Genomic DNA, 19,892 nt, shown 5'->3' with positions numbered 1-19,892 from the left:
AAAAAAAAAAAAAAAAAAAAAAAAAAAAGAATATGGAAAGAAAGTTCCTGGAAAGATTTACAAGAATTTACTGCTGCCAAGAGTAGATGCACTTCTCGTTTTATTGTATAATTTATTGAATTTTTAATTTAATTTGACTTTTAAATTATTATACTGTACATTTTATTTTTACTACTTTTCTACTTAAACTATGTTTTAGATGAGGGCGGAGGTGAGAGAAGAGGATGAAAGGGCGGAATCCTGGGGCGCTCCGTGATCCCCCCCAGGCCTGAGAGCGCTGAGCTCACCTCCCGCATCCTGCTCCAGCGGCCTCCTGGTTGCAACGGGAGGTGGGCGGGGCAAACACAAGCCCCGCCCCGCCGCGCACCTGGGCGGTTGCCGTCGCAACCGGGCCTTGCGCAGCCGAAGCTCACAATCGGCGGGTCTCGCTGGCTCTCTCCGCGCCCTGCGCGCTCACCTGGCCGTGCGCTCGCCGTTCGTGGCCCTGGGGCGCATCTACACACACACGTTTTCCTGCTGCCCCGCGCGTCAGCTCGCCCGCTCTGGCCAAAGGGACACCATTCACGCGTGGGCGCCCAAGCCTGGCTCGGGAGCCCAAGGTCGCGGCTGGGGCCCGCGCCAGGCTGCGGAGGAGGAAAGGCCGGTTCGCCCTGGGCACCCCCTCAGGCCCAGAGCACTGGTGCACAGAGATCCGCGGCTCTTGATCGCCCCGACGACTAAAAGGTGAGCTTGGCACCTGGGTCCTTGCCACCTGACCTTTCCCTTCAAATTACATCTCTACCCACTCCTCCTCCTTCCAGATTTTTCTGAGACTTAGAACTATAAGTTACAGTAAAGAACTCCCAAAATGTAAACCGTCTCTATGGGTGAACTGAAACCCACAGAAGTTTGATTTATTCCTAGCGATCCTATATTGAGGGACTTTGCTAAATACTTTGTAAGGATGATCTCCTTTCCTCTGCACACAGCCCCAGGAAGTAGGTACTATTGCTATCCCCGTTTCACAGATGAATAAACTGAGGTACAAACAAGGTAGCTAACCTGTGCAGGTTTATCCAACTAGTTTGTGTAAATAATGATGCAGGGAAGAGAGGATCACAACAGATTCCCCACCTCAAATCCTACACTCTTTCCGCTGTACCAAGCTTGTCTTCCCCCATTCCTCTTTCTAATGAATCACAGTCTCTGAGTAAAAGATAGATTATGCGCCCTTGTCTCACATAGGCCTTTGACAGTTTGACAATCTCTGTGGGCCTCTCCCCACAGGGGAAAAATGCCTCTGGACACAGGCCCATACCCACAGATCAAGTCAGGACATTGTGTTTTATTCCACTATCTGTTGAGATTGTCAGTACAGATAGCGAGATGGGTTGTGCCAGGGTGGCCCAGGGTCATGCTGAGGGACGCTGCAGGTGTGTGTGTATCTGGTGACCCTCCTGAGAGTCATATATGCTACACAACTGGGAACCCAGGACTAGAGGGCAGGACTTCTGTTATTTCCTCCAGTGGAGCGAGCTCTTGGTCAGTCTTAGCAGTTGATTGTAAAGAACACTGCACAGGGTGCCACTTTTCTCCCCAGCATTTTGGGATGTTAGCTGGGAGGCATACAATCTACAGTACACTTGCCTGGATTGCTGAATTCATCATTGTAGCTTGATTGTACAATGCTACTTGTTGCTAATTCTGTGTGAGGAATGAATGCTATCAGAGACAACACTGAAGTCTCCCATTAGGGAGTCCCTGTCCACACAAATGAGGTGGCAGCAATTCAGTACAACCAATAAGCTATTCAGGATCATATTATCCTAGTCCATATATGACGTACATGTGTATGCAGCATGTTGACACTGCACCTGACCCGAATATGGCTGATAATAATAAAATAAACCATAAATAGCAGCTGAAATACATGTCACCAAGCCATGCAGCAAAGGCCAAATGAATGACTCTGAGGCAGACTCAGGGCTTTGCTCAGAGCCTATTTATACACAGGGCCCACTACACATTATAAACAGACTAGAAGGGGGCAGGGGCTACAACAATCAGGACATTGAAGCCACAGGTCATATGATATCTGATGTCCCAGCAGCAAATGTGGAAGCATGAAGAGAAAGTGAGCAGAAAAGCAGGGAGAAAAAAAGAATGAGAGAACAGAATGCATCTGACATTGGTGGTCACTCTTCTCTTGATGTCTCCCACTCTCAGGCTGCCATGCAGCTGCCCAACACCTTATAACTCTTCATAGACCAGCCTAGATCTCACTCCTGACCTCCTGAGTTACGTACCCTGTTGCCTTGTGGATTCTAGCTCAGCATGCTCAAAGATTAACTGCCTACATTACCTAGCCAGTCTGGACCCCATCCTGAGCACCCCATCTCAGACACAGTTATCCAGTTGCTCTGGAAGTTTCCTTTGATCCCTTCTCAATTCTTTTAACTTTCAGTCATCATTTATTGAGCAAACATTTAGTGAATACCTCCTACGAGTCAGGTTCCAGGTGATAGAAAAATAATTATCATATAAAGCTTCTGTTTCATAAAGACTATGTCTAGTGGGGGAGACTTACAATGCATCAATTAAATGTATCTGACTATCTACCTATCTAAAATATTTAAAGACAAGAAGTGTTTTGGAGAAAATAAACCAAGGGGAAGAAGTAACATGGTAGCTGCAATTTGAATGGTGAGAAGCACTGAACAACGGAAATTCTGAGCAAAGAGCACTTGGGGCAGAAGCGAGAAGTGCAAACTTCCAGGGGCAGGAACACACTTTTATTCACAAACAGGAAGAAAGCTAGTGTGGCCAGAGATGACTCAGTCAAGAGAGACTGGGGTGAAGTGAGGTCACAGGGGTAGGGAAAGGGTCCTTAAGAGATCATAGTGAGCAGTTTGGATTTATTCTGATTACAATGCAAAGCTATTGATGTGCTTTTAAAAGATAACTGGAGAGAACTTTCTGGCATGAAGGAAATGGTCTATAGCTTGATAGGGGTTTGGATTACACAAGTTTATGTATTTGTCAAAACTTATGGTATGGTACATTTCATTATATATTCAAAAGACAAAAAAAACGGTACACAAATATTAAACTCTAGGTAAGGATATGTATGCTGGACTATGTCTGTAATTTACTTTGAAACATAAAAATAAGATGGGTTAATGGATTGATAGAGAGATGAATGGATATGGGGAAAAGCAGGTAAAACATTCGTGGTAGGACCTCAGCAGTCGGTATGTGGGTGTTCAGTACATGCTTTATGTTTACAAATATTTATACTAAAATGTTAGGAGGTGAAGTTTGTCTGATCTGTATTTTTAAAAGATTTTTCTGGCAACTGTCTAGAGAATGGACTGCTGGAGGCTTTCGTGGAAGCAGTGACACAAAGTTGAAGGCCGTGTCAATGATTTGGCTTAGGATAGCAGCGCTGGGATTGATATCAGGATAGAGCTGCAGGCAGAGTTGACAGGATTTGCTGATGACTTTAAAGAGTGAGGGGATCTGTGAGGGAAAGAAAAAATGAAGGGTAACTTCTCGTGCTTTCATCTGAGCAGGTGGATGGATGATGATGCTATTATTAGAAATGGGGAGAAATGAAGGTCAGGGTGATATCAACAGTTCTGCTCTGGATGTGTTACATTTTAGATACCTACTAGATATCCATGTGAGAAGGAAGAGTAGACAGGTGGCCATATAACTTTGGAGATCTGGGGAGCGTCAGAGATGGCTGTATCAATTTGAGAGTGAACAATCAGAAGCTGGAAATTGGGCTGAAGGTCTGAGATGGGATGAGTGACCATGGAAGTGCGTGAGGATAAAAAAGAGTACCAATGAGCTGGCTCTGGGCACTCCAACAATTAGGTTTCTCACAAAAGAGGGGAAGCCAGCAAAGGAGACCCAGGAGGAGTGGGCAGCAGCGTCAGGTGGAAACAGGCAATGGAGATGTTATGGTTGCTTAGAGAGACATAGTTAAGGAAGGAGCAAGTGGTGAACAGTGCAACTCACTGCCATAGAGAATGTACTCAAGGAAGCAGGTTTGTGGTGGGGGAAAGGTGGCATATTGTTTCAGATTTTTATAGTGAGATGGAATCTTTTCATTGCAAAGGATTGAAACCCAGCTAATAAGCTTACACCAAAATAAGGTGGGAGGGGGAGGGGAAGCATAGGTTTACTCACGCACCCCTGAGGATAAAGTGGTACGTGACATCTGGCACAGTGGAATCCAAGGTGCAACTGATGCCATCAGTTTCAGTCTCTCTCCATCTTTCAAACATATGCTCTCTCTGTGATAGCCAAGAGAGCTGCCTGCAGCCCCAGCCCCCAACCTACTGCTAACAACTTCAGCAGACATAGTCTTTCCACATTGTTCTGGGAGAAGGGCCCCATAGGACACTGATTGGCTGATGTCTTTCATGAGCATATGCTTGAGCAATTCAGTGTCCCTAGAGAAGGATGGTTCACACAGATGGTCCAAGCCTAGGTAACAGACCCATTCCTGTGGCCGGGGACAGAAGGGACAGCATCATCCAAACCACCTGGAATGGCTTTCCTATGTGATAATGAGGTTCTTTTCCCAGAAAAAGAATGAAGAGAGAAAAGTAAGCTGGGCATACCTAGCATGGCCTACTACTCAATCCAAAAGATTGTTTTTACATCAACAATAACAGGAGATAAAATTAATAAAGAATGCCCCTCACAATTTATCAGTGGGATTTTTTATGAAAACTTGCAGTTGACTCTCAACCATTTAACTACTTCATTCCCACTGAAGATGACACGGGAATCATTCATTACGTCTTTGACACCTCGCAGAGCCCAGTAGATTCCTGTTTATGAGCACCTCAAAATTCACCACATTCTTTTTTTCTTTTTTTTTAAACCACTTTATTGAGGTATGATTGACATGTAAAAAACTGTACATATTTAATATATACAACAAGATGAATTTGGGGATAAGTATACACCCATGAAATCATCACCACTGACAAGACTATAGACTTGTCCATAATCTCCCAACATTCTCTCCCACCCCCATTATTATTAGTAGTAGTGGTGGTGGTAGTAGTAGTAGTAGTAGTAGTAGTGGTAGTAGTGGTAGTAAGTGCACTTAGCATGAGATAAACTATTTTAGCAAATTTTAAGTATACAACACAGTATTGTTAGCTACAGGCACTATGCTGTGCAGTAGATCTCCAGAATTTATTTATGTTGCATAACTGAAACTTTGTACCCTTTGACCATTCACCTCCCCCTTACCCTCTCCCCTCCAGCCCTTGACCACCACCATTCTACTCTCTGCTTCTATGAATTTGACTATTTTAGATTCACATATATGAGATATCATAGAGTATTTGTCTTTCTGTGTTTGGCTTATTTCACTTAGCATAGTGTACTTCAGGTTCAACCATATTGTTGAAAATGGCAGGATTACCTTCTTTTTTTTAAGGCTGAATGAAATTCCATTGTATTGTATATATCACATTTTCTTTAACCATTCATCTGTCAATGGATATTTAGGTTGTTTCCACATTTGGCTATTGTGAATAATTCTGTAATGAACATGGGGGTGCAGATATCTCTTTGAGATCCTGATTCCAATTCCTTTGGATAAATACCCAGACATGTGATTTCTGGATCATAGAGTAGATCTGTTTTTAATTTTTTGAGGAAACTTCATACTGTTTTCCACAATAGCTGTACCAATTTACATTCCCACCAACAGTGTACCAGGATCCCTTTTCTCTATATCCTCCCTAACACTTGTTATATAAATTTTTTCTAAATAATAGCCATCTTAACAGGTGTAAGATGATCTGTCATTGGAGTTTTAATTTGCATTTACCAGATGATTAGTAATGTTGAAAATCTTTTTGTAAATTCGTTGGCCATTTGCGTCTTCTTTGCAGAAATGTCTATTCAGATCCTTTGCTCATTTTTTAATCAGGTTATATTTTTTTCTTTTCCTTTATTACTATTGATTTGTAGAAGTTCCTTATATATTTTAGATGTTAACCCCTTATGAGATATATGATATCTCACCTTAGGCTGCTGTAACAATATCATAAAGTGGGTGGCTTATAAACAAAAAAAAAAATTATTTTTCACAGTTCTGGGGGCTGGAAGTCCAAGATCAGGGTGCCAAGATATCCTTAGTGAAAGCAATTTTGATGGTGTGATAGGGCAGAAAACAGTGGAATGTGTTGAGGGGAAAATGTAAGATGAGAAAATAGGTGTAGCATGATTAGAAACTTGGGAAATTTGGTTGTGAAGGGAAACAGTAATTGGGTAGGAACTGTAAAATGAGACATTGATGATGTAAATGAAGGAAGTTACATTTGTCTAGTAATTCTTGCCTTGATTTATCTTTGTCCTCTTGCATTTTACTATAAGCAGCAAGAAGAAACTAGGCTGCATCTTTAACATTTTACTGGGAAATCTCTTTAGCTAAACATCTAAGTTCATTTACAAGTTCTGCTTTCCACACAACTGTAGGACACGATACAGCTAAGCTTTCTGCCACTACAAAACAAGGACCCCCCTTCCTTCAGTTTCCAATAACATCTTCATTTCCTTCTGAGCCCTTACTGGCAGCATCCCTAAAGGCCAAATTTCTACCAGCAGTGTATTAAAAGTGATTTAGGCTTTCTCCATCATGTATTTCAATGTTCTTCCAGATTTTTCCCACTGTCCAATTTCAAAACTGCTCCCACATTTTAGGTATTTGTTACAGCATCACGCCACTTCCAGATACCAAAATTTGTATTAGTTTTCTATGAATAACCAATAAATTATCATAAACTTAGCACTTAAAAGGGCACAAATTTATCATTGTACAGTTTCTATGAGTCAGGGATCCAGGCATGGGTTTGCTGGGTCTTCTGCACCTGATTCCAACAGGCTAAAATCAAGGTGTTGGCCTGGGGTTGCAGTCTCACCTGTTTCCAAACTGTCTCAGGTTGTTGGCAGAATTCAGTTCCTAGCAGTTATAGGACTGAGGTCCCTGTTTTCTTACTGGCTGTTAGCCATGGGCAACTCTCAGCTCTTGGAGGCCACTCTCAGATACTAGCCATATGGACCTTGCACAACATGACCCTCACTTCTTTAAAGCCAAGAGGAGCGTATCTTATACAATGTAAGATAATCATGGGAGTGGCCATCACATCTCTATTTACCATATTCACAGGTCCCACCCACACTCAAGGGGTAGAAATTATACAGGACATGCATACCAGAGGGAGCAGGAATCTTGGTGGGAGGCATTTTAGAATTCTTTCTATCACAGAAAGGATAAGTGAAAGAGAAAGTTCTTTTTCTTTTTCTTCCTTTCAGAGACTGCAAAGCAGGCAAGATCTTATTTGATCTTTACATAGAATGTGAGACAGGCAGGGCAGGGAAAATCACTCCCCCCCCCCTTTTTTTTACTCTTTATTTATTTATTTATTTATTTTAACTTCTCAATGTACATTGTAGTTGATTTTCATGACCCTTTATCTGTTCCTCTTTCCCCCCGCCTCTCTCCCCTCACCCCCACATCATATCTGTTCACTTGTCTTAACAAGTTCAAGGAATTGTTGTGATTGTTGTGCCTTCTCTCCCTCCCACACACCCTTTATTTGTTTGTGTGTTTATTTATTTATTTTTAGCTCCTTCAAATAAGTGAGAACATGTGGTATTTCTCTTTCTGTGCCTGACTTGTTTCACTTAATATAATTTTCTCTAAGTCCATCCAAGTTGTTGCAACTGGTAGTATTTCATCCTTTTTTATAACAGAGTAGAATTCCATTGTGTAGATATTCCACAGTTTACTTATCCACTCATCTGATGATGGACATTTGGGCTGGTTGCAACTCTTGGCTATTGTAAATAGTGCTGCAATAAACATCGGAGTACAGGTATCCCTTCGGCATGATGATTTCCATTCCTCTGGGTATATTCCCAGCAGTGGGATAGCTGGGTCATATGGTAGATCTATCTGCAATTGTTTGAGGAACCTCTATACCATTTTCCGTAAAGACTACACCATTTGCAGTCCCATCAACAGTGTATGAGAGTCCCTTTTTTTCTGCAACCTCTCCAGCATTTATCATTCTCAGTCTTTTGGATATTAGCCATCCTGACTGGAGTGAGATAGTATCAAAGTGGTTTTGATTTGCATTTCCCAAATGCTGAGTGATGTTGAGCATTTTTTCATGTGTCTGTTGGCCATTTGTATATCTTCCTTTGAAAAATGCCTATTCAGCTCCTTTGCCCATTTTTTAACTGGGTTATTTGGTTTTTTTGCTATAAAGTTGCTTGAGTTCCTTGTATATCCTGGATATTAATCCTTTGTCAGATGTATATCTTAAAAATATTTTCTCCCACTCTGTTGGTTGTCTTTTCACTCTGTTGACTGTTTCTTTTGCTGTGCAGAAGCTTTTTAGTTTAGTATAATTCCATTTGTTTATTTTTCCTTTAGTTGCCTGTGCTTTGGGGATCATATTCATGAAGTCTGTACCCACTCCTACTTCCTGGAGTGTTTCTCCCATGTTTTCCTTGAGAATGTCTAGTTTCATTCTCCTACATATGAATATCCAGTTTTCCCAGCACCATTTGCTGAAGAGACAGTCTCTTCCCCACTGTGTAGACTTGGTGCCATTGTCAAAGATCAGATGGCTGTAGGTGTATGGGTTGATTTCTGGGTTCTCTATTTTATTTCATTGATCCATGTGTCTGTTTTTATGCCAGTATCGTGCTGTTTTGGTTACTATAGCTTTGTAATATAGTTTAAAGTCAGGTAGAGTTATGCCTCCAGCTTTATTTCTTTTGCTCAGGATTGCTTTGGCTATGCATGGATTTTTGTTATTCCATACAAAAGTATGGATAGTTTTTTCCATCTGAGAAAAATGTCACTGGAATTTTGATGTAGATTGCGTTGAATCTGTAGATCACTTTCAGTAACATGGACATTTTCCCAATGTTGATTCTTCCAATCCAAGAGCATGGGATATCTTTCCATCTTGTGTCCTCTTTAATTTCTCTCAACAGTGGTTTGTGGTTCTCTTTGTAGAGATTTTTCACATCCTTGGTTAATTTTATTTCTATGTATTTTATTTTTTTTTGGTTGCTATTATAAATGGGCTAGCTTTCTTGATTTCTTTTTTGAATGATCACTCTTGGAGTATAGAAATGCTACTGATTTTTATGTGTTGATTTTGTATCCTGCTACTTTGCTGAAATCATTTATCAACTCTAAGAATTTTTTTGTAGAGGCTTTAGTCTGTTGAATATATAGGATCATATCATCCACAAACAGGGACAGTTTGACTTCATCCTTTCCCATTTGGATGCCTTTTATTTCCTTCTCTCCTCTGATTGCTCTGGCTGGTACTTCCAACACTATGTTGAATAGAAGTGGTGAGAGTGGGCATCCTTGTCTAGTTCCTGTTCTTAAGGGAAAAACTGGCTTTTCCCCATTCAGGATGATTTTAGTGGGGGGTTTAACATATATGACTTTAATTGTGTTGAGGTACTTTCCATCTATACCTAACTTGTAGAGAGTATCATGAATGAATGTTGAATTTTGTCAAATGCTTTTTCAGCATCTATAGAGATGATCATATGGCTTTTGTCTTTGCTTTTGTTGACATGGTGTATCACATTTATTGATTTGCATATGTTGAACCAACATTGCATCCCTGGCATGAATCTCACTTGATCATGTTGGATAATTTTGTGTATGTGTTGCTGTATACTGTTAGCTAGTATTTTGTTGAGGATTTTTGCATCTATATTCATCAAGGATATTGGCCTGCAGTTTTCTATTTTTGATGTATTTTCTTTCTCTAGTTTTGGTATCAGGGTGATGTTTGCCTAATAGAATGAGTTTAGGAGAATGGACTCTGTTTCAGTCTTTTGGACTAGTTTGTAGAGAATTGGCATCAGTTCCTCTCTGAAGGTTTGGTAGAACTCTGCAGTGAACCTGTCCAGTCCTGAGCTTTTCTTTGTTGGGAGCCTTCTGATAACAGCTTCAATCTCTTTTATTGTTATTGGTCTGTTCAGGTTTTCTTTATCTTCTTGGCTCAGTTTTGGTAGTTTGTGTGTGTCTAGAAATTTATCCATTTCCTCCAGATTTTCAAATTTGTTGGCATATAGTTGTTTATAGTAGCCTCTAATGATTCCTTGTATTACTGAGGTATCAGTTGTAATATCACTTGTTTCATTTCTAATTTTTGTTATTTGGGTTTTCTCTCTTCTTAGTGAGCCTTGCTAAAGGTTTGTCAATTTTATTTATCTTTTCAAAAAACCAAATTTTTGTTTCATTGATCTTTTGTATCATTTTGGGGGTTTCTATTTAATTTAGTTCTGCTCTGATCTCCCTTATCTTTTTCTGTCTACTACCTTTAGGATTGGATTGTTCTTGTTTTTCTAGATCTTTAAGGTGAAGTATTAGGTTGTTTATTTGCCATTTTTCCATTCTTCTGAAGTAAGCATTTAATGCGGTAAATTTCCCCGTCAGTACTTCTTTTGCAGTATCCCACAGGTTTTGGTATGATGTATCATTGTTTTCATTAGTTTCAAGAAATTTTTTGGTTTCCTGTTTAATTTCTTCTTGGACCCATATGTCATTAAGTAGAATGCTGTTTAATTTCCATGTGTTGGTATAGTTTCCAGAGTTTTGCTTGTTGTAGATTTCTAATTTTAATCCATTGTGGTCTGAAAAAGTACATGAGATAATTCCAATTTTTTTGAATTTGTTGAGACTTGATTTGTGACCTAACATGTGATCTATCCTGGAGAATGTTCCATGAGCTAATGAGAAGAATGAATATTCTGAGGTTGTTGGATGGAATGTTCTGTAGATATCTGCCAAGTCCATTTGGTCTAATGTATTGTTTAGATCTTGTGTTTCTCTGCTGTTTTTTTGCCTAGATGATCTGTCCAATGTTGAGAGTGGGATGTTCAGGTCCCACACTATTATGGTGTTAATATCTATCTCATTCTTTAGGTCTAATAGTGATTGCTTTATAAATCTGGCTGCTCCAACACTGGGTGCATATATATTTATGATTGTTATGTCTTCTTGATGGATCAATCCTTTTATCATTATGTAGTGGCCCTCATTATCTCTTTTTATGGTTTTTAGTTTAAAGTCTATTCTATCTGATATAAGAATAGCTACTCCAGCTCATTTTTCATTTCTGTTTGCATGGTAAATCTTTTTCTATCCTTTCACTCTTAGTCTATGTGTGTCTTTACAGGTGAGGTGAGTCTCTTGAAGGCAGCATATTGTTGGGTTCATCTTTTTAATCCTGTCAGTCAGTCTGTGTCTTTTGAGTGGGGAATTTAATCCCTTTACATTTAGAGTTATTATTGACAGGTGTTGATTTACTTCAAGCATTTTATTGATTTTTGTTTAAATGTCTTAAGTGTCTTTTGTTCCTTTCTTTCTGATTTTCTGTTTGTCTTCTGTATTTGTTGGTTTCTTGGGGTGGTAGATAAACAATTTTTTCTCTTTATTGTTAGCATTTTTGTTTTACTGGTGGGTTTTGCTCTTTCTTGAATATTCATGGCAGTGATGGTTGTTTTTCAGGTATCAAACCCAGAACTCCATTGAGATTTTCGTGTAAGGCTGGTCATGTGGTAGTGAACTCCCACCGTTTTTGTTTTTCAGGGAAATATACTATTTGTCCTTCTTTCTGGATGGATAGCCTTGTTGGGTAAAGTCTTCTTGGCTAGAAATTTTTGTCCTTTAGTATTTTGAATATATCATCCCATTCTTTTCTGGCTTTTAGGGTTTGTGATGAAAAGTCTGATGTTAGTCTGATTGGGGCTCCCTTATATGTGACTTGCTGCTTCTCTCTTGCAGCTTTTAAGGTTCTCTCTTTGTCTTTGAGTTTTGCCAGTTTGATTATAACATGTCTTGGACAGGTTGAATATGCTTGAGGATCTTTTTGCGTTGAATATGTTTAGGGATCTTTGGGCCTCCTGAATCTGAAGATCTGTGACTTTCCCTATACCTAGGAAGTTTTCTGCTATTATTCCATTGAATATGTTTTCAATGCCATTTCCTTTTTCTTCCCCTTCTGGAATACCCATGATTTGGATATTTGAGTGCTTAAGGTTGTCTGTTATCTTTCTTAGACTTTCTTCAATTTTTTTAATTCTTTTTTTCTTTTTTCTGGTCTGCCTGTGTTAATTCAATTAACCTGTCTTCAAGGTCAGAAATTGTCTCTTCTGCTTGTTCTAGCCTGCTGGTAAGACTCTCTGTTGTGTTTTTTATTTCGTTGAATGAATCCTCCAGCTCCACAAGCTCTGCTACATTCTTTTTCAGGGCATTGATTTCTTTGTACATTTCTTACTTCAGATCCTGTATATTTTTTCTCATTTCACTGTTTTGTCTAACTGAATTTTCTTGTATCTCGTTTAGCTTCCTTTGAATTGTTGCTTGAAATTCCTTGTCAGTCATTTCAAGGACTTCTTCTTCTATAGGATCTAGAACTTGAGAGTTACTATTTTCCTTTGGTGGTGATGTACTTTCTTGATTTTTCATATTTCTGGTATCTTTCCCTTGGATTTTAGTCATTGTGGCAGTGGGTATCACAGTCCACTTGTTCTACCCTGATGTCTGGCCTGGATCCTGAAGGGACTGCCAATTCTGGGCAGTGGGAACTAGCCTGGGCTGGGGGTCCTGCGGCACCTGCCTGTTCTGGCATAGCTGACTAGGGGAATGTGGACCCAGTGGCTCTCAGGCCTCTGTAAGTGGTGGGGACTGACCTGGGCTGGAGATCCCATGGCTCCTGCCTCTTCCGGTATGGCTGACTTGGGGCATGTGGGCCTGGCAGCTCTCAGGCCTGTCTGCGCAGGGGGCACTGGCCTGGGCTGGGAGTCCCATGGCACACAGCTCCATCCTGTTCTGGCACAGCCCTCGGGCCTCCTGTTGTTGCTTTTTAATCATTGCAAATTGGTTGATTTGTGGGAGAGAGTGGCGCTAGGAACTGTCTACTCCTCCACCTTGACCAGAAGCTTCTTTTTATCATATTTTTAATAACTAATATCTGTATGGTCTCTACATTGTGGGGAACATGCTGATAGGGAAGCCATATTGATGGGGGCTCAATTCCTTACCTGGGCAATTTAGTTCACCTCACCTTCTGCAGGGCTGAAATGGGAAAGCTTCAGTGAAGGAGGAAGGTTAAATGAGAAACAAGAAGTGGTAGACTAATGGGTACAAAACTATGCCATCTACCCTAAGTGAATCATTGTGCAGTACCTGCATGTATTAAAACAACATACTATAGCCTACAAATATGTACAAGTAAATATTAAGATATTTTGAATTAAAAAAGAAAGAAAATCATCTAGCAAACAAGTATTATGATGGAAGATGTGTTTTAAAATATTTCAACTTATGCCAGCTGAATTTTTTTTGTATTTATGTATAATTCCTACTTTCTGAAGTCAGTAGCAATAAATTATGATAATAACAATTTATAAGAAACAGCTTCATTTCTTAGAGAATTTAAAAAATATTGTTATTTAATCAAAATGAAGATGATAAAATTAACTCTGAGTTGTTTTCTTTTTTTTGTTGCTATAGTTTTTGTTTGGGTCCAGAAAGCATTTTTAAGAAGTTGGTCAAGCATGGCGTTAGCAGATAAGAGACTTGAGAACTTACAGATCTACAAAGTTCTTCAGTGCGTTCGGAACAAAGACAAGAAGCAGATAAAGAAGCTGACCAAGCTTGGATACCCTGAACTAATCAATTTCACAGAACCCGTCAATGGACTCAGTGCTCTGCACTTAGCCTCGGTTTCCAATGACATTGACATGGTCAGTTTTCTCCTTGAACTCGGTGCTCACCCTGATGTACGAGACCGAATGGGCTGTACTCCAACAATGAGAGCTGCAGAACTGGGCCATGATTTATCCATGGAAATATTAGCCAACGCAAAAGCTGATATGACTATAGTCGATAATGAAGGAAAAGGTAAAAACACCAACATTCTATCCAGCAAGATGCAATTCACTTTATAGACAGAGATCAATAAAGTTGACTTTTTTGTTTTCCAACTTGGGAAATTACTCATGAATTACTCATGGTTTTAAGGGAAAGGCTAGATTTTTCACTTCTGTACCTAAGGATACTGCCTCTTCATAATTTGAAAATGGTATAGGTATTTCTTAGGGAAACCAGTTCTAAGAGCTCATTCACCTGAAAAGAAATTTAGATTAATTTGTATTTGGTGGTTTCTTTTAAATGTGGAGAATGTTCAGCATTACACACATTGATATTACCATAATCATAATCCATTATAAAACATAAAATGTTATTTAGAACAAAAGATGAGGGAGAGAATTTCTTATTCTTTTTTACACTTTAAAACCATGGGGGTAGTACCAGTCTTAGGACTTCAGAAGGATTTTGTCCCCTCTTGATAGCAGTCTGATGTAGAAGGAAGTTGCACTTGAGAACTTGAAAGGACTAAGGTGGATTCTGGCATAGACTCCAACTTTCTAGTGTCATTTTTTAACGTATGTGGAAATATGACTTGAAATGTTAGACGGCACTTCAATGATTATTCAAGTGATGTAGCTGCACTTTCACACCCTCTCCCTCTCCTGAATTGCATCTTAAGGGGAGGAAGCTTCTTGCCTAAATATCTTGAGTTTCAGGCAACAGTTGACACAGCCTCATAAGATTCACTAATTACCATCACACTTAACATAAATTGATAGATTTAATCAGTTGTCCCAAAGATTTGCTACAAGTACAAAGCCATGAACATCAGCCCTATACTAAAGAAATGAATCCCATTTCACAATGTTAATGTTTTCTGACAAGAGCACAATCTATTTTTGTAACTCTCTCCAGACTTGGTATTTGATAGACGACTTGCTCACAGTAGGAGAAGAGGAAAAATGAAAGAATTATTTATTTTATAGACCACATAACAAAATGAACTTCAGATGCAGTCAGGGGTTAAATGTGTTTTAAAATGTTAAATCCTACAAAAACCCGAGAGCTTCCCGAAGCTCCGTAGAATACTATTTCCCAAAGTGTGTTCTGTGGACCTCTAAATCACCCAGATGTTGAGAAGTAATTGGTTCCACTGTTGAATTCATTAGAGAAACATTGGATAAAACAAACTTAGACATGTTTTTTCACATTGCTGGACCAAAGACAGTGACATTTTCCATATTTATTTGACCATGAGATAGTTTTTTTCTTACAGCATTTTTTATACCTGGAGTTTGTTGAATAAACTTTGGGGAACACCCTAAAGGAGCAAAGTTTATTTTCTTGAGTTTTAAACAGAGATAGAAATCACACACAAAATAAATTTCTAAAGTCTATAGCATAAAAATCTAAAACTGTAATTTAAAAAAAAAAATCAAGGTGAAATTAGAAACCAGGGGAAGTAAATATTTGCAGCAAATGCAGAAGCTATATGGTTAATATCTATGCTCATTCAAATTATTATTAAATCTGTCAATGATTGCATGAGAAAACAGACAAATCATGTGGGAAGAACTGAAATTATAAGGTGAAACTTGAAGAAAATGTAAAATCTTGTTTCACACGTAACCTTATCTACAGCCCTGACTCTGCGTAACCCTGGGTAAGCCCATGGCATGGAGTACCTTGTCTCTTCCCCTCATCAGTGAGCCTAGCCCACCTTGTACATCCCTCAGTTTGGTGGCCACTTGCCAAATTGCTTTGCTTATTCCACAGTAGTCTCTCTGCCATTAATATCCTATTTTCCAGTGACTGATGTTTGACCCACTGCACACTGTGCAAACATTTAAATGATGAAATGGATCTTTAGAAGGATGTGAGACACGCTCTCAGACTAAGCTGTACTTTTCTCTGTGAACAACTTAACAGAATATGAAGAAGGTAAAACTCTAAGGCAATAAATTCTCTCCTGTATGTTGTCCTGGGGAATTAATGACAGTGTCTGAAATTATTCTCTTTAAGAGTTAAGCTAGAATAGTTCCTTATAAAGGCACCCATTCCACTGGTTCTCCCATGTATAGGAATGCATGCCCAGTCCTATATGCAGTATGCCAGTTCTATTATAAGATAGAATTTTTTTCTTTTTTCCTTTAGTTTTGGAATGCTGATTCATGTTCTTTGTGGCTTAGCATCAGCCCAGATAGACTTTTTTTTTTTTTTTTTTTTTTTTTTTTTTTTGGTGACTGGTAAGGGGATCGTAAACCTTGGCTTGGTGTCGCCCGCACCGGGCTCAACCAGTGAGTGCACCGGCCATCCCTATATAGGATCCAAACCCGCAGCCTCAGCGCTCCCGAGTGAGCCACAGGGTTGGCCCCCAAATAGACTTTAACTGTGAGTTGTACACACCATCATTATAAAATATCCATTTCATAAGTACCTTAGGGCCTATTCTAATGAAATCAGCCTCATCTGCTACTATGTTTAGTTGTTTACTTGTTGTCAATGTTGTTGCTGTTTTGATCCATTCTTACCCTCTATGTCTTTTTCTGTCTTTGACTTTGTATTTTCAACTATGTCCTTGACCGTCTTTTTAAACTGTTCTGAGTAAACCTATTTTAGATGCACCTGTTTATATGAAATATATTTAGGTTTTGATTTCCATATAAATTATGTATTTTTTATTTTAATGGTAGAATGTATGCAGTTTGTATTTATCTAGGTGTCCCCTAGGTTTGGCTTCAGAACTGTCATTTATTTTATATTATAAAGATACAATAAATCTAACACATAAAAATATATATAAAATATTTTCCTCTATGGTTTGTATATTTTGTTTTATTTTGCTGTGTGTGTGTCTTCTTCTAGTTGTATTTTCTAAAATTAATGAGTAACTTGATAGTTTTACATACCCTTCAAATTCTGTTTATTGAATAAGCACCTTACAATGTATTCATTGATTCTTTACTATGAAAGATGAGATTAGTACAGAGACCCTTCCTCTCACCTCATGTACCTCCCCTCCACCACCGGATTTCACAGTCAATTATAATCACTTAGTTCTTTCAATGATTTTCTTTATACCTGTCACTTACTTTATCTCCTTGTCTGCTTTAAATAGTACCTCGAGCTCCAGAAGTAAAAGACAAGAAAATCAAATGATTATACTATCTATCCTTCTCTCTCTTCCCTCCAAATGTTTGTTAAATTACATTGTTATTTCTACATTATTATGCATTACAGCATTCTTTTCTGTATCCAGAATTCCTAAGGTGATTTAGCTTTGGTTCTGTGGTTGAAGAGATTCAGCATCTATCATTGTTCTTTAAGTCACATATGCTCTGTTGTTCTCCTGGTAGACTCACTTTTTCCCCACTTTAGCTAACTTCTTTGGGCTTATATCCCTGATTTCTTGCATCTTAAGCTTATGTATGGCTGTCACTTTTATATGTGAAAAACGGCTTGACTGGATACAAAAATTCCCTATTTTCTTTCCCAAGTGACATTGTAAGGATCCTTTAATTATTATCTAGCATTAAACGTTGCTGTGGCAAATTCTTAAAGTCAGCCTGACTTTTACTCTTTATAGAGTTGAATTTTTGCCTGGATGCTCACACACATGCCTAGGCATGTCTTGTTCATTGCTCTTAATCATCTTTTCCTAAGACCCAGTATACCCTTTTAATCTTCAGACTCAGGTGTTCAAGAAAGTTTTTTTCTATTATATCTCAATATAATTTTTCTGTTTTGTTTTGTCTTTTATTATTGAACACCAATTATCTATATGTTAAATTTTCCTTGCCACTAAAGACCATTTAAACTTTTCCATCATCTCAAATACATTTTTCTTAATTTTTTCAAGTTTTTCCTGCATGTCCCTGTTCATGGTTTTGGTAGTGTCCACTCTCCTTTTTCCTGCTTCCAATTTGACTTTTATTTCTTTAGTGGTTTTATTTTTTCTACCATTTCTTTCCTAAGTTCTGCTAGTTTAATTTTATCTTTTCCTTCTATTTATCTTCTATCATTCTGTCTGTTCTTCATTTAGGTCTTGGTCTATCTTTGCACTTGTATTTTAGAACAAGTTATATTTAATTTTTTTGCTGTCACAGAATTGAGTCAGTCAATAACTTTCATTGGTATAGTTTTTCTAGTATATACTTTTTGCCTGGCTTTCATTGTCAGTTTCCTTACCTTTCTTGCAGTGTCATTTTCATAGATCACATGATAGATTTTGTTTCTTTGTTTGGTTATTGTTCCTCTTTGAATGAAGCCTCTGTTTGGACTGAGCTCATTACAAAATCAGTTCGAAGTTTGACTGTTATTTACCCAAGACTTTCTTATCAACACTCTGCCCTAGGATTATAACAATACCCCTGATCTGTAATACGTTTTTGACATGGATTATGTTGAGGATCCATATGTTATAGGTCCTGGGTATGAGGATTTAGCATTTTTCTCTCTTCAGTGGAACAAATGGCAGAGCCACTTCCCACCTAGTTTTTCCTCTCACTGCTACTATACAGACAGCCTGCTTCTTACAAACGTGGACAGTCAGCATATTTCATCATTCTGGAGTTTCAGCAGGGACGCAGGACATACCAGTAGGCCTTGCTTATATACAGAGCCCTGCACACTCCAGGAAGGGTCACCTGGGGTGCAGACTGCAAGATGCCGAATACCCGGAGTTGACGAGGGCTCACATATCAGCACTCCAATTCTTCCTTAAACCAGGTCTGGTCATATTTGGTTGTGACTGTTTTCTAACTCTGATCAGAGATTGATGTGTTGGTGTTTTAGTTGGCTTCAGAGCAGAAACCAAGGCAGATATGCTTTTGCTCTACCATCTTTAGCTATTTGTGGATTTTTAAATTATCATTTTTTTTCTTCTCAGATTCAAATGTACATAGATTGTTAATTAAATACTCTTCGGGGATTCTATTTTCCTGCAGGTGTTTTGTTTTACTGTATTTTACCTACTAAGCGGCATTATCGCTGTGCTCTGATTGCCCTGGAACATGGTGCAGATGTCAACAATTCTACCTATGAAGGAAAACCAATATTCCTTAGAGCTTGTGAGGAAGCACATGATGTTAAAGAGATGTGCCTGACATTTTTGGAAAAAGGAGCCAATCCAAATGCAATCAACTCGGTATGACTAATTCCTGTGATTATCAATATTTCTTTTTTCAATTACAGAATCTTACTAGTGTAATTTCTGCATTTAAATGTGTTAAAGTTATTCTGTTAGCATATAGATCTGGTCATATTTGGTTGTGACTGTTTTCTAACTCTGATCAGAGATTGATGTCTTGGTGTTTTAGTTGGCTTCAGAGCAGAAACCAAGGCAGATATGCTTTTGCTCTACCATCTTTAGCTATTTGTGGATTTTTAAATTATCATTTTTTTTTTCTTCTCAGATTCAAATGTACATAGATTGCTAATTAAATACTCTTCGGGGATTCTATTTTCCTGCAGGTGTTTTGTTTTACTGTATTTTACCTACTAAGCGGCATTATCGCTGTGCTCTGATTGCCCTGGAACATGGTGCAGATGTCAACAATTCTACCTATGAAGGAAAACCAATATTCCTTAGAGCTTGTGAGGAAGCACATGATGTTAAAGAGGTGTGCCTGACATTTTTGGAAAAAGGAGCCAATCCAAATGCAATCAACTCGGTATGACTAATTCCTGTGATTATCAATATTTCTTTTTTCAATTATAGAATCTTACTAGTGTAATTTCTGCATTTAAATGTGTTAAAGTTATTCTGTTAGCATATAGACTTCATTCATATTGACTCAAAATGCTTGAAGATGACATTCTTTCATTATCTTTATATTGCCACAATTGTAAGTCTATTTTCTTTTTTTAAATTTTATTTTATTTTTGTCAATTTACCATGTGGTTGCTTATTGTGGCCCATTACCGAAACCTCCCTCCCTCCTCCCTCTCTCCCCTCCCT

At 38.6% G+C, this 19,892-nt stretch overlaps 1 protein-coding gene across 1 annotated transcript in view; it reads left to right on the top strand.

Moving 5' to 3' along the window:
• The first annotated feature begins 656 nt into the window (after positions 1 to 656).
• Positions 657 to 19,892, top strand: part of ANKEF1 (ankyrin repeat and EF-hand domain containing 1) — a 40,471-nt gene continuing 21,235 nt past the window's right edge. Inside the window, exons 1-3 of the mRNA XM_008595047.1 lie at positions 657 to 723; positions 13,574 to 13,963; positions 19,406 to 19,605. Coding sequence (XP_008593269.1) covers positions 13,618 to 13,963; positions 19,406 to 19,605 — 546 coding nt within the window. The 5' untranslated portion in view covers positions 657 to 723; positions 13,574 to 13,617. The remainder of the gene's footprint in view (positions 724 to 13,573; positions 13,964 to 19,405; positions 19,606 to 19,892) is intronic.

Source organism: Galeopterus variegatus, unplaced genomic scaffold, assembly GCF_000696425.1.
Source record: "Galeopterus variegatus unplaced genomic scaffold, G_variegatus-3.0.2 Scaffold170, whole genome shotgun sequence".
NCBI lineage: Eukaryota > Metazoa > Chordata > Mammalia > Dermoptera > Cynocephalidae > Galeopterus > Galeopterus variegatus.
This window is presented reverse-complemented; position numbering and strand designations above follow the sequence as displayed.